The following is a 13,531-nucleotide window of genomic DNA, read 5'->3' as shown; positions in this document are numbered from 1 at the left end:
CACAATCACCATGTCACTCAGTTCAGATGACGAGGATGATATCCTCTCAGACGCCCAATCAGCCAGTTCTTCCGGAGAAGACGAAGATTCTCCCCCACGGCAATTGTCGCAGAATCTGTTTGCGCCTCCGTTTTATGGGCGACCTCCAACGCCTTTGCCCCCTTCACCGTCACTCACATCTCTTCTACGCCCTTCACGGCCAACAACACCAGACGCATCTGATGACGATGCAATCGCGCCTGTGCCTAGAGCCGCGCCAAAGGTGCCGACGTACGAATACTACGGCTTTGTGCTGTATCTCTTCAGCAGTCTGACATTCCTCATCTACCTCCTCTGGGGCTATCTCCCTTCACCATTTCTGCACGCCCTGGGGATAAACTACTATCCCAACCGGTGGTGGGCGCTCGCCATACCGGCTTTCATCGTCATGACAGTAGTGTACATCTACGTAGCTCTCGCTGCGTTTAATACAGAGATGTTGACAGTGCCACTATCGAGTGTTGAGACTGTCGTTGATGGGGCGGGTAAGTTGGCGGAGATTGATGCGAAGGGAAGATTGAGGGGGAGTCGCAATAGGGAGAGAAGGGTGCATGGAGATGGGCGATTGAGATGGAGGGAGATTTGGAGTGAGGGAACGGATGCGGTGATGGATATTCCGCTGGCGGGCGTTTGCGAGGTCTTGTATGGAGAGGGAAGAGAGGATGGTGAAGATGTGTATGTAGATGATGAGATGTGACAGCAGTTTCTGTCTATTCGAAATATTCTTAGAATAATGACCTCCATGTTCTGGTTGTAAATGTCTTGAACGTCCAACTACTATTCTCATCATATCCCAGATCAAACAATAGTATAACAGCAAAAATGAATACCAAGAGTGGTAACGACACACTAAAAAAGACCCCAAAGTTCTTCTCGCCAGGCAAATACCGCTCAGACATACTAAACAGACTCGTAGAGAATGACAAGGGAATAAAAATGAGCGCGACAATAGTAAACGTCTTGATAGTCTTGGCTTCGCGAATCGACCTGGCAGCTCCATTGATACCCGTAACTCCAGTGAGCGACTCGCTTAGAAACTCTGCTCTTTGTCTGAGAGACTGCAATCTCATATAAATGTATTGAAAATCTGACTCGGATTCTGTCCACTGTGTGTAATCGGTTGGGACTACGGGATCGTCAAATTTTATGTGCAACTGTAGCATTATTTGTGAAACATCTTTGATATATCTGCTGAGTCGGCTGCATAAAAGTTGGATATTGCTCCACGATGCCTCGAGAGATGTTGTCTGAACAGATGCAAAATTGTCTTTTCGCTGCAGAGGAAATGCCATTGTCGATAGAAGCGCGTCGTGGTATTCGATCAAAAGCATGTAATGAGACGCTATGATCTTCCTCATGAAAACAGTCATGTCTAGCTGAGCTGCTTGCCTGGCAGATATGTCATTGTAGCATTCAGTGTAGTAGTGAAGCAGGTCGTCATATAGACATTCCCGCGAAGGCCCTGATGTTCTGCTCCGTACAGTCCAGGGACTGGGGATAAAATCTGCATATCCTCCTTGGAACGGAGGTGCAGAAAATTCTATAGTCTTGAGTGACCACGTCTCGGATTTTGGCTGTGGTTTTTGCCATATATGAGCTTTTCGAAAGGGTGGATCGCAGAGGATTAAAACTACAGAATATCAATTTGACTATTCTCGGGCTATAATAATAGACAGTAACTCACTACTCCAATCGTTTTCATTAGAAAATGTCATTTTCCAGAATGAACATTTTCTGTGAAGGATAACTGTAGGCTCCCAATCCTTGCCGAGCTTCGTCCTCAAGGCGTCTCTTCCAGATTCTGCACATCCTACACTGAAGGACCCGAACTCTTCGCGAAGAGCTCGAATGTCGTAGTAGCTTGCAGTAAATGATCGATTTCCGTCAATGAGTGAGGGTAAGCACGGTGCTAGATTGGGCTCATACGGCCATCGCAGATATGTCGACGTTCTCTCATGGGTGACAAAGAACATAGGGTCGATCTGAAGTTCGTCACCTAAAAGTGCTATAACTTCTGTGTTTAAGCCTTCGACAAGATAGATCATCTGATGACTTTGGCCATCTTGACGCAACTTTCGCAGTTGAGAGAAATGATTCCTCAGTTGTGCAACATGAGGGAATTCCGCAGGCGACAGCATTTTGCCTTGACTATCCAACCCAAGAACTGTCGCTCGAACATGCTGTCTGTCGCACAGCATAACAGCACGATTGCGTCCATCGGGTAACTCAAGGTTGGGCTGTCGAGAACAGCTCTGCTTGATGTAAGTGAGATATGGTCCATCGGCAGATAACCAGCTGCCATTGTCATCTTTTGTTCGGGGCGTGGAACGAGCTTCGGGTGCTTCGACTATGGGAAATTTTATAGACATCTTGTACACACTGTGTCCGTCTGTGTAATAAATGAGCACTTCTCCAGGCTGGAATAATGAGTCGGTATATTTACCTGCAGCTGAATGGATGTGCAGTATGACTAAGGACTGTAAGCTGAAGGTGAAGAGAGCTCTGACTGGCTACTACAAATGATGACCGAGTCTTGAAATGACTAGGACTTGCTTGCATTGGCTTATGGTAGTTAAGAATTGGAGCATATGTAGTGGATGTCTTCCTATGTGCTCTGGTGCTCCTCAATTGGCCGGCTGTCTACCCTGGAGATACTACCTGAAAATGGCATGTCAAAGTCTTGAGATCTTGACTGATGTAAGTGAGTCCATCTTACCAATTGGTGTGATGATTGATATCGTCTTGAGGGAGTTTAGTACTAATCATTTGACTTGTTTCGAGGAAAGGAGTGTGCGCACAATAGGTAGTAGTTAACATTGGGAACATTTTTGCAACATTTCTGTCCCAGCCAAAGAAGGGATTTGTGCAATGAAGGTTTTGCATATGTCGATCTCCTTTCATAACTATTATGCACACGATGCAAGTCACTCACTAACACGCAAGAATGAATGGGCGGCCAGAGCGACCATCCGTGCTATTCTTACTGTGGCATGTTATTTCTGGATGGCTGAGGATACAGCAGTACAGCTGCTTTTGTACAGGGATTAACTTGATGTTGCGTTTACTCTGAGGCACCGTTTCACTCGAGGTACCGTCTGGTAGTGGTTCGCGCCCCGGAGCTGCAGCCTCTGGTCCAAGAACTTGGGAGCATCTCTTGTTTCATGACCAGGACGAAGGAGATGAATCATTTGGCACGGGCCAGATAAGATCTACATCTGCATGTGCAATGTTAAGGAGGCAGGAGATACAAGTCCGGATAGCATCTTGTTGCTATGGAGGGTTGCTGGGAAACCTTTGATCCAAGAGATTGGACGAAGCGTTACAATGCTAGGTATCTTGTCTTCAGGAACAAGGAGCCAGATCATGCACGGCAGAGTCTTGAACCTAGAGTCCGGCGATTTCCCTTTGGAGATCCCGTTGCCTTGCTGTCGGTACTCAATGCTCACAATAGCGATGCAACATGCCAGAGTCTACCCCATGTTTAAACTACCATTGCGGAGTTCGCTAGGAAGCAACCTATTCTCCTTATCTCTTGAACCTTTTTGCAATTATCTAAAATTAGATATATAGCCCTATGAGCTGGAGAATCTGGAGATTCACGCTGTGGAGATTCACGCTGCCTTGTTGGAACAGATGACGACAAGGGAGACAGGCTGATGTTATCTTTCACAATGATCCGACTTGAAGAGTTTTCTCAAGCTAAGATTAAGGATACGATAAAGTGTGAGTGGACAGTCGCGATCTGTGACTGCCAGGATAAAGCGTGCCGAACCATCTTGCGTGTCGATGTCAACTCTTGTCCTCGCCCTGACACGTCAACGGGGAAAAAGCAAAACAAACCCGTCAAGCAGATTTTGTGAGACAAAAGACGGTGAGTTGATCATGGTGCCCGCAAGAGTGACAGCTGTCAAGGCGTCAAGGAGTCAAGGAGCCAAGATTAGTACCATTCTCACCTCGTTTGGGACGAGCTGAAACATTTCCAGAGATAGCAATTAAACCCAGCAAGCTTCTAGAGTCTTCTCATTGAAATTAGTATCCTAAGCAATTTAGCATACTAAAACTCCTAGCAGCCCCCCTGTCAGGCCTATATAGAGGCCACAGGTGTGGTAATGGGACCAATAGTATGGCTCTAGTTAGGAGGAGAAAAGAGCAAAGATGCTTTGGAAGAGTACGCTCAGCCTGTTATGGTGGAGTGGAGTTTCTACATTTTTATTGAATACCCCTGTTGCTGCGGTTTGTGAATATGCATGTTGGCTGTTGGTTCTGTGAACAAGGCGACAGTCTGGTTGGACAGAACAAGTAACGGAATGTACACTCGATTTTTCTGCTCACTGTGCAAGAGATAAAATGGATTGTAATTGAATGGGTAAAACAGTTTGAACACTGCGAGTAGTTTGAGGTGGTGATTGAGAAGCTGACCTTTCAATACAATGGCATTGAGAACGGGTTAATCGAGCGACTGACACTCTGAGAAATTGAGCCACACAACGGGTACCAACCTAATACCTGTGAGCCAGGGGAAAGCAATTGAGGTCTTGTTGAAACTGAAGGCAAATTTATCGCGAATCTGCCTCGTTACGGCCCCCGAGATGGTTCGCGGATCCCCCCTATCCTTCCGCGGTCTACGGATGCTTGCGCCAGAGTTCAAGTGCATGTTCATAAGAAATCTCACCTGGTTTCAACTCGGACCAAAAGCTTAGCACTCACCTCAGATGAATTGGTAGTTTACTGAGTGCTCAAGTGTGATCCTGTCCCTAATAAGGCAATCTCTCAATCGGCGGTCGATCAGGCAAGATTCGTCCCCAACCTGAAAAGCGACCTACCTACACATAAAAAGGATGCACACGTTTGCCTCAAAGATATATATCTCTGTTGCCAACACTATGGAACCAGTCGAAGGCCAGGGAAGCCCCCCCAAAGTCCTTGACAGACTCTTCAAAACTACAAAAACTTCCACTATCCCCCATCTCACAGAACTTCGCAAGGCCCTTGGCTACGGCAACCCAGGCCAAGAACAGGACATCGCCTTTAAAAGGGCCATCAGAGCCCAGATCGAGTCCTTCGTATCTCCTAGCACCAAACTACCTGCATATAAACTCACCAAGTGGAGGTTGCCTCTTCACCAGAGAGGACTCCAAGAGGTCACCAAAGACTTTCTCGATACCAAGGGAAGGGGGCCTGAGTTCTGGCCTGCGAGGCATAACTCTGTCAACACAAGGTGTCTTGAATATTCTAAAGACTCTTCTCGGTGAGTGTTCAGACCCAGACGGACTAAACATACAGTATTCCCTAGGTAGACATGAGCTATTGCTGACTCAAACAGGATACGTCGTCTCATGATCAAAGTCTTTTGGCGTGCAGCCCGAGAGTACAAGCGAAACAAACCCTCAAACTCTACCACCACCAAGCTACCATCACAGCCTAGCGATAGAGACACTTCACCATTAAAGCCCCCGGACACGCCGAGTGACGACAAACACCAAGTCCTCAATAACTCGCATATTATCAAAGGCCAGAGTATCGACAACCCTATAGATGTTGAGAGCATGCAGTCCAGGACCAACACATCAGGGCTGTCCACGTAAGAACATCTCCACCGCCTCAGAAGTATGGCTTTCTGACATGGTCCCAAGAGACGATCCCTTTGCAGGCCAGGGAGTGATTTTCAATTTTATTCTTGCACAACAACGACGAGATACGCCAGAGGAAAGCTCGAGTTCTGAACCCTTTTCGTCTTCTCAATTAGTCCCTGACACAGAGGGAAACATGATGCCTATTCCCGAAGAAGCAGAGAGCGCGTCCAGGACAGACCTGTACGAAGTGCCTCCAAGCCCTCCAGGGGCCACTGAAACTGTTAGTGTCTTCTATCAAGTTCATCTTATTGAGACTAAATCTTTTCATAGGCACATATTAATGGCAAGCGCCCGGTCGAGCCAGACTCCAATGATATCAGCCGCCAGGCCAAAGTACCTAGACAAGACCCGAGCACGTCTGCGAAACCGACACGTCAGCCTCCAAAGAGCACTCGAGGTGGCAGAAAGACACAGAGCCTCCCTCCCAGAGTCCGAAGCTCTCAGCGGAAGAGCAAGCCAGTCTATCGCCAGGGGGCTGCTACAGAAGAACAGATTCAAGCTTTGGAGGACCCAACCCCAACTCCGTCACCTCCCCCAGCTGTAGTTGGACCTCAGGGCAGAAGAAATGCGAGCCAAAGCAAACAGCCCTCAGCCACCACTAATGATTCCACCCCAAGAACTTCAGCCGTGGATACACAAGGCCAGTCTCCAACCGAAGCTATCAGAGCAGAGGTAGCTCGCCAGGCTGAAAGGCAGACTACAGAGGCAGCCATAGCAGCGGGTGCAGACCAAGAACTAGATGCCCGCGGTACGTCTATCACTGGCCTCTCCGCCAAAGCTCAGGGAAAGCTACCTGAGGTGCCGGTCAGGCAGACCCCAACGGTTCAAGCTGGACCAAGTCGGGAGCGGGAGGCGGAGTCTACAGTGAGACCAGAGGGCAGTGCTATGAGCCAACAAAGCAGCCGCCCTGGCAACCTGGAGCCTCAAGACACACAGCGACAAGGACCGAATGGACGCGAAATAGCCATAGTCATCAGATCCGACATTGCTAATGGCGTTGACTTCATGTCTTGGAAGCCGTCATCTTTCTTATTCCACATGTCTCTTGCGGCTGTGGCTAGTGAGTTGGGCTTGAGGCACGGCCGAACCCTTCACATGTCTCTCAGAGGCCGAACGTCCAACTTGTGTGAAAAATTCGAGGCCGGCGACGAAGACGGATTTGAGTCTTTCAAAGATGAGTGCCTGGGAGTTATTATGCAGCGACATTCTGGTGCTGGATCTACTCCAGTGTTGCAGAGACAACAGTTCAGGATTTACTTTTCTGATAAGCCCATTTCTATCTGAAGGGGACTGTACAGTTTCGTTAGTATGGATGGGTACAAATTCGGTTTCTTCTTTCTTTGTGTTTGTATTATTGTATTGTATTGTATTGTATTGTGGTTTTATTCTTGGGAAATTGGCGGATCAACGACTTTTAATGGTTATACGGGTATGAATGTGTCAACAGGGTTTTGTTCTGTGGGTTTTGTCTTATCATGTACCAGACTTTTGTAATAACAGATTTGTACAGAGTATATAGCACCTTTAGTTTAGAGCAGTCGATAGGTAGAGAACTCTAGAGTTTGGACCTAGAGACCTGGGAAGGAATGTGATCGTATCCATGTGTGTGCAAGGTTGAGCACGCGTTTCTCGGACTATGGGGAACAGCCACCAAGATCAACACGAGGCAGTCTTGCTTTTGGCGTGTCAGTTATCCGCTCGAGTGTCGGTAAAGTGTTTGATACTGTGGAAATGGTAACGAACAGTGCAACGGGTGGTTACGCAATGCAAGTAGCCGTGGTTTCACAGGGGTAGATGGCCCCTTGAGAAACAGAAAACAGGGAAATAGCTTCGGATTTGCTTTTTGTTGTGGGAGAGAAGAGAAAACTACCTATGGAAGGAAAATTTGTGGCTGCAGAGCAAGAGAAGGACAGACAGTGGGCAAGGCTGCTGTAGTATCTATCGTTACAGTAAACAATGGATTACATAATATTACACAATGCAATGTCTATGCACGATACCTAGGTATGCAACAATGGATTGATTTCTTACAGTCAGATTAAAAGTCTGATTCAATACGACATCAATTCCCTAACAAGAAATCGGGAAACTCTCATTTATTACATCCGCCCGTCGCCTGATCCGCGCGCGACACCATCAGACGTAAATAAGCGAGACATCAGCCCAACAACCAGCATCACAGCGTGCATGGCTAGTGTACTCTTTTGCTGCAGTTGTAGGTTTATATGTAAACATGCAAGACTTGGCCCCGGCATTACAGCAATGGTCCGCTGATCTAACTGGTCGGTGGCCGTAATGTGTGGAAAGTTACCATGCCTCCACTGTAATGTTCCCTGAAGACCCGAGCCCCCCCATGCTCCTTTTCTCTGAGGCTCTGACAGGGGTGTCGGAATCTGGGGCGCGTTGCAGAACCATCCAATCTAACTAAATAGCCCCCCCGTTCTACCGCCGTCCCATTCTTTCATTAATCCGTTCTGCATATCCCTGAGTTGAATTGTCCTCTACGTACGTACGTACGTACGTACATCACGTCCTGATCATGACCTCAAGGAAGAAAGGTACCGCGCGTCGGACCGGGCCATTTTATTTTTCCTCTCGCACGAGGACTACCAAGGACGTGCCTCCGATCAGGAAACTGCTCAGCGAGCTTGGGTTTGGCGATGATGCTGATAAGAAGCTACTCAATGAGTTCAACACTGCTCGTAAATTTCACATGAACCGCTTCTTAGACGAAAAGATCATCGACGACAAAGATATATTGGAGTGGTCCTCCGAGCCTTGTAAGCAAAAGATTCGCAGGCTGGCGAAAGATTTCCTTGTCAGACAGAATCATGGTCCTCGCTTCTGGCCCGAGGAGGTTTCTCCTGCAAACACCAAGAAATACCGTTATCCACAGGATACCCAACAGTCAGTCTAATCTCCTCTTGTTGTTTCCGACGCGTCTTGGATGGACGAGTAACTGACAGTCGGCTTGTACCTGTCCTGTATAGGCTCATCAAAACATTGACCATGCTGTTTTTTCGACAGCTATACAACAGAAGATCACACTATATAAAGGTTCGCAAAGAAAAGAGGCGTACCAATCTCTTCGAGCGAGGTGATGCGCCTGACGAGCCTATCGCCCTTGATCTGTCCAGCGATGAGTCTGATTACGAATACCAAGTATTTGATGTCCCAGCATCGCCCATGTCTGGTGAATCGTACCCCAAGAGGTGAGCTATTGGTATCAACAAATGTGGTAGCTATATTTGCTGACATGGTGACTCTAGAGAGCCTGCTGATTCTCCCGACTTACCTTCAATCGAGGAGATAAGACGTACAGTACAGAGTCAGACTATGCCCTCAGCTCCTGTGACGTCACTACCTAGTGTCGTTCAGGATGAGAATGCGAATGAGAATGTGAATCCTGAGACATCTCATGAAGCCAGCCAACCCTCAAGAACAAGTGTAAGAATTCTCTTGATCAATGCGGACACCACTCAACTGACACTGAAAAGCCTGTGCGGGCAACAAAAAGGCCTGTATCGCAATCTGAGGCGTCGCCGTTGCGCACAAAAAGCCCGCGTCTCAACGGTTCCCGTGCACCCACAGCCAACCCGGTCTCTCAAGATGCCAATGTTCGGCTTGAATCAGTCGCCCGAGCAGTTTCCCCCAGACAAGACCTTAGGAGGTCGAGTCGAAAATCTGTTCCCGCGCCTGTTGCCTCCATGGGTGAAGGTTCAAGGACAAATGACACACAGGAGCTATCATCAGAGGCAGTGAGGAATACCACGGATGAGATCGTCTGCGGGTTCAAAACCGCGATACGATCAGTCCCGCCTACTGGAGAGGATAGCAGTACTCGCGTTTCTGAAAATGAAACAGAAACGACAGTTACAGACCAGCCTGTAAAGCTTGGATCTACGCCGCTCTCTCAGAAGGATACTACTGCCACGTCTGAACCAGATATTGAAGAGCTCAGCAGTAACTCCTATGATATAGCAGCGGCTAGGCGGTTACTGAGCTCGCATCTCCGCGGTCACACTACAAATACTCCCACCCCTCTACAATTCTCCTTTTCCTTTCACGATGGCAGTCACGGCGACCCGTTCAGCATTTCGGCGGTCGAATTCTTCACAATGACCCTCAGACAGTTTATGGACGTCCTGCCTATGAACGATAAGGAACTGATAATAGGGCTATGCATACGCCAATACGGGCCCAAGTTTTGTCTCCGGCAAGTGTATCTGTACAACGAGGATGTCTTTGGGAACATTCGTCAGCAGTTTCTCCGTTTTATTGAGAGCGATACACGGGATGTGAAAAATCACGGAAAGAGGCTGGACTACGAGATCAGTATTGAGCCACTTAGAGATTTCCCGTAAGAGATGGGTCGATGAATGAAGGGAACAAACTTACAAGTCACAAATCTCCGGCGTCAACTTTCAAAACTCATATATAACGACACGAGTCCCTGAGATATTAGCAACATGCTCCATGACATCATGACGCCGCATTGAAGATATCAGAGCTTGAAACGTTGGAGATATGGAACGGCAGACGAGGCTTAGCGGTGCTCTTGCAGTAACAGAGAAATGGAGATGATGCGTTGGCCATCATCAATCGCGTCTTTGGGAACATTTGAATTCGTTTTTGGAATTCCGTTGCCCGCCACACAGCCTGGATAAGATCGTGATACAGGCTCTTGGGTCGGTCAAGACGTGATTGGATCTTACACTGAAGTGAGCTACCAGCTGGAGATTTTGACCGAAGCCACTATTACTGCAAATCTTTCAACAGGATAGACGTGCTTCAGCGCATTCGCTGTCAACAAGAGCACGGAAATTATGGCATTCGGTGCTGGAACGATCATGGGCCTTAACACAGTCATGAGTTCAAATAATGTTATAGCTATTATGCTAGAGAATTGATACATTTGATGTAGTCATTTCATCAGTCTCCAGCTGTTTCAGTCTATCTCTTCGGGGCATTATGACAAGGTGCTCCGCCGTGGTAAGGGAACATATGAACTTAAACATAAGAAATAAAACGACTTGGATACTCGAAGCTTTCAATAAGTCTAAGGGGACCTTTTGGTTATATGCATGTATTCGTTATTATATGGCGCCCTGATTCGAGGTCTTAGATGTCTGCTCTTGCCCTCAACGGCTGCTCGACAATAGCAATGGCTTTGTCATGACCAGCTTGCATGGCCTTCTTTCCTTAACAAACTTCGAAGCTCTCCTCAAGGTGATAGTGGCACCTTCCACTTCCAGGGGACCAACTTGCCTTTGTGATTTTGCGATGCCTCGTAAGGTAAGTACACCTGGCCTATACCGAAGCTTCGCTAAGGTATTCATCCTTTCTGAGTCCCTACCCAGTCTTCGTCCTTACATTCATCAGAAGACAATATTTTCAACACAATCAGTCACTTACAGCAAGGCTACTTTCTTTAATCATCATCAAACACTCGTCAGAAGATACAGAGATTAAGCGCACATTCTTGAAACAACATCGCTAGGACAGGTTCAATCCGAGCACCACCGCAAAAACCATGGCAAGTTCTTCTGACTCAAACCGAACCTCCACTAAGAGAAGCAAATTCTGTCCATGTCCTTCCCCATTCTCGAAGAGATCCCCCAAGAGCATCCCTCTCCAACCGGAAGATATTTTGAGAATGTCTAATATAGTCAGAAGCCGTCACATTGACCCAACTGTATGCCCAGAGCATTGAGCAATTGTCATTCTGCTTCATTGAGTGCTAACATATCTTCTAGCAGTCAGAAAATAGTCCAAAGAACCTCAACGGATCTGGCAGCCACGATCAGTCATCGTCATTGCCTCGCGGTAGCACGGAAGAGGCGCCCAACATGGCGTTGGATAAAACAATCAACAAGGGCGATCCAGCGCCAGATGACGATGTATCTGCAAAGAGTGGCCATGCCCAAAGTCAAGATAATCCTATCTCCTCTTCGGTCGAGGCTTGGAACAGCAATGCTGAACCACCAAAGTTTTCGGTGCAATCAATATCGACTTCTCCAGTTGATCAGTCCAAATCGAAAAATCCTCCGATCACAGAGGATATGGGAATTCAAGATAGCCAATCAGGCGTCGGAAGAAGGCCTGATACACCGATACCAGAGGACTTACAACAAGAAGAACCTTTTTCTTATTACCTAAACGAAGAGGATTATGGCAGAGAAGAAGATTATGACCAAGAGCAATACTACGACCAAGAGCAAGATCACGATCAACAACAAGATCACGGCAAAGAACAAAAGCATGGCAAAAAACAAAAACCTAGCCATGATCCAACTGCAAGTGACCACTCATCCCCTGACTCTACTGCCACAGTACTTGCAACTGACCGCCTGGTCGCTATCGACTTCACTGTCTACCACACCGAATAGTACTCGAGTTATCAATGGTGTCCAGCACGAAGCTTCTTTAGATTGTCACTTGCAGATATCATAAACGAGATACGATTCGAGGAAGGTAGCGGCGTAACTATCTCCCTCGAGTGTACTATTGGGAAAGAAGATATGGTATATCGACGAAAAGCTCGTACTGAAGAGAGGTTTCATGTGGTACAGCAGAGGATCAAACATCTTATTGACACATTGAAAGAGAAAACTCCACCAAACAAGAAGGGAGATCCAACCTTCGAGATTATCATCGAAAGGCTTGGTCCAAGACGTTGGACTTCTTAGATTGATGTGTGATGTTCGGGAAATACTGGACTCTGGAGAGCTTGAGTTGGAGGCAGCTACCAGTATCTTAGTTGAAGCGTGGGTATTAATTGTTTTGACATGAAGGTATCAAGAAGTTTACATAGTGGACAATAAAGCGTTGTTTGTCACATGATAAAAGCCTTATTATTCACCTCATATTGCGTACAGATTTAGCTGAATGAATGACCAAAGATTTTACATAGATATTTGATGTGCAAGCAACCTGTAGTTAATATTTATGATGTAGCTCGTTTAGGCATGAATCATTAACCCATACTCCATTCATCATTTAACGCCTGTCCATTTCATGAAACCATCCATATCATCAAACCATTTAACCAGCAAACATACTAGTGAGCTCCCAGTCGCCACTAGCAAGTTGCCTCCAGGAGCTCGAACATGTAGCTTGAACGGTCTGCATGCCAAAGTTGCCATCTCCTTGGTCAAGTTGGCGGAAGAGGATGAGCTTGTAGCCAATTGCAGCAGCCATGAGACCAATCTCGACGGGCTGGGGGTCGTGCATCTTGTAGGCGAGCCACTCCTCGCAGTGCTTGATCTCTTCCTCTAGAGAGGGATCGGAGTCAGCGGTTCGGGGGACAGGGTCGCCGAAGAGGAAGCGGTTCGACATGACGGCGTCCTTGGCGATGTACTTGAGGGCAGTCTTGGGCTTGTCGCAGAGGGCACGCCAGAGAAGAGTCTCCATCTCCTTGACGGCGGAGAGGTTACGGCCCTTGATGGTCTTGAGATTCTCCTCATCTGATTCCTCATCTGCGTCGTGCTCCTTTTGCTTGCCACCGCCGTTGAAGAAGTCGGAGCCTTCGATGCCGGATACAATGCTACCGTTTTGTTGGCGCGGGGTAAGTTCCATGCCTCTTTGGCTGGAGGGACCACCGAATTTGCTTTCTTCCGCATTAAGTCCGTGAGGTGAGCGGTCGTTGGTAAGACCAAGCATAGTCGGCATGATGGCGGTTGTCTGTGTTAAAAAGATGTGATGTGTATATGTACTAGTTTGAAGATCTGATCTGCTTTTAGATGCAAGAGTGACAATGCAGGGCAGAATGGAAACGGGGAATGCAAGACATAAAATACACAAAAGCAGAAGCAGAAATACCAAGTTTCACGTATTTTCCATGCTTGGGAGTTCCAAAT

At 47.4% G+C, this 13,531-nt stretch overlaps 6 protein-coding genes across 6 annotated transcripts; 4 read left to right on the top strand and 2 right to left on the bottom strand.

The window, feature by feature from the left end:
• Positions 1-10: 10 nt before the first annotated feature.
• Positions 11-736, top strand: FPRO_01450 (uncharacterized protein; the record flags this gene model as incomplete). Its single annotated transcript, XM_031231339.1, has 1 exon — positions 11-736. The coding sequence occupies one exon, from the start codon at positions 11-13 to the stop codon at positions 734-736; it is 726 nt and encodes a 241-aa protein (XP_031075023.1).
• Positions 737-764: 28 nt separating this feature from the next.
• Positions 765-2,408, bottom strand: FPRO_01451 (uncharacterized protein; the record flags this gene model as incomplete). The annotated part of the gene is made up of 2 exons (XM_031231328.1): positions 765-1,669; positions 1,724-2,408. 2 exons carry the CDS (start codon positions 2,406-2,408, stop codon positions 765-767), a joined length of 1,590 nt encoding a protein of 529 aa, XP_031075022.1.
• A 2,514-nt stretch (positions 2,409-4,922) lies between these two features.
• On the top strand, positions 4,923-6,956 carry FPRO_01452 (uncharacterized protein; the record flags this gene model as incomplete). Its single annotated transcript, XM_031231317.1, has 4 exons — positions 4,923-5,287; positions 5,363-5,620; positions 5,673-5,892; positions 5,943-6,956. 4 exons carry the CDS (start codon positions 4,923-4,925, stop codon positions 6,954-6,956), a joined length of 1,857 nt encoding a protein of 618 aa, XP_031075021.1.
• A 1,255-nt stretch (positions 6,957-8,211) lies between these two features.
• FPRO_01453 (uncharacterized protein) lies at positions 8,212-10,036 on the top strand (the record flags this gene model as incomplete). The annotated part of the gene is made up of 4 exons (XM_031231306.1): positions 8,212-8,579; positions 8,663-8,884; positions 8,942-9,119; positions 9,170-10,036. 4 exons carry the CDS (start codon positions 8,212-8,214, stop codon positions 10,034-10,036), a joined length of 1,635 nt encoding a protein of 544 aa, XP_031075020.1.
• A 1,292-nt stretch (positions 10,037-11,328) lies between these two features.
• Positions 11,329-12,061, top strand: FPRO_01454 (uncharacterized protein; the record flags this gene model as incomplete). Its single annotated transcript, XM_031231295.1, has 2 exons — positions 11,329-11,367; positions 11,429-12,061. The coding sequence occupies 2 exons, from the start codon at positions 11,329-11,331 to the stop codon at positions 12,059-12,061; spliced, it is 672 nt and encodes a 223-aa protein (XP_031075019.1).
• A 655-nt stretch (positions 12,062-12,716) lies between these two features.
• FPRO_01455 (uncharacterized protein) lies at positions 12,717-13,343 on the bottom strand (the record flags this gene model as incomplete). The annotated part of the gene is made up of 1 exon (XM_031231284.1): positions 12,717-13,343. The coding sequence occupies one exon, from the start codon at positions 13,341-13,343 to the stop codon at positions 12,717-12,719; it is 627 nt and encodes a 208-aa protein (XP_031075018.1).
• Between the last annotated feature and the right edge of the window lie 188 nt (positions 13,344-13,531).

The sequence above is a fragment of the Fusarium proliferatum genome, assembly GCF_900067095.1.
Source record: "Fusarium proliferatum ET1 genome assembly, contig: FPRO_scaffold001, whole genome shotgun sequence".
Lineage (NCBI taxonomy): Eukaryota > Fungi > Ascomycota > Sordariomycetes > Hypocreales > Nectriaceae > Fusarium > Fusarium proliferatum.
Note: the sequence above shows the minus strand (reverse complement) of the source record. Positions and strands in the feature narration are given on the sequence as shown.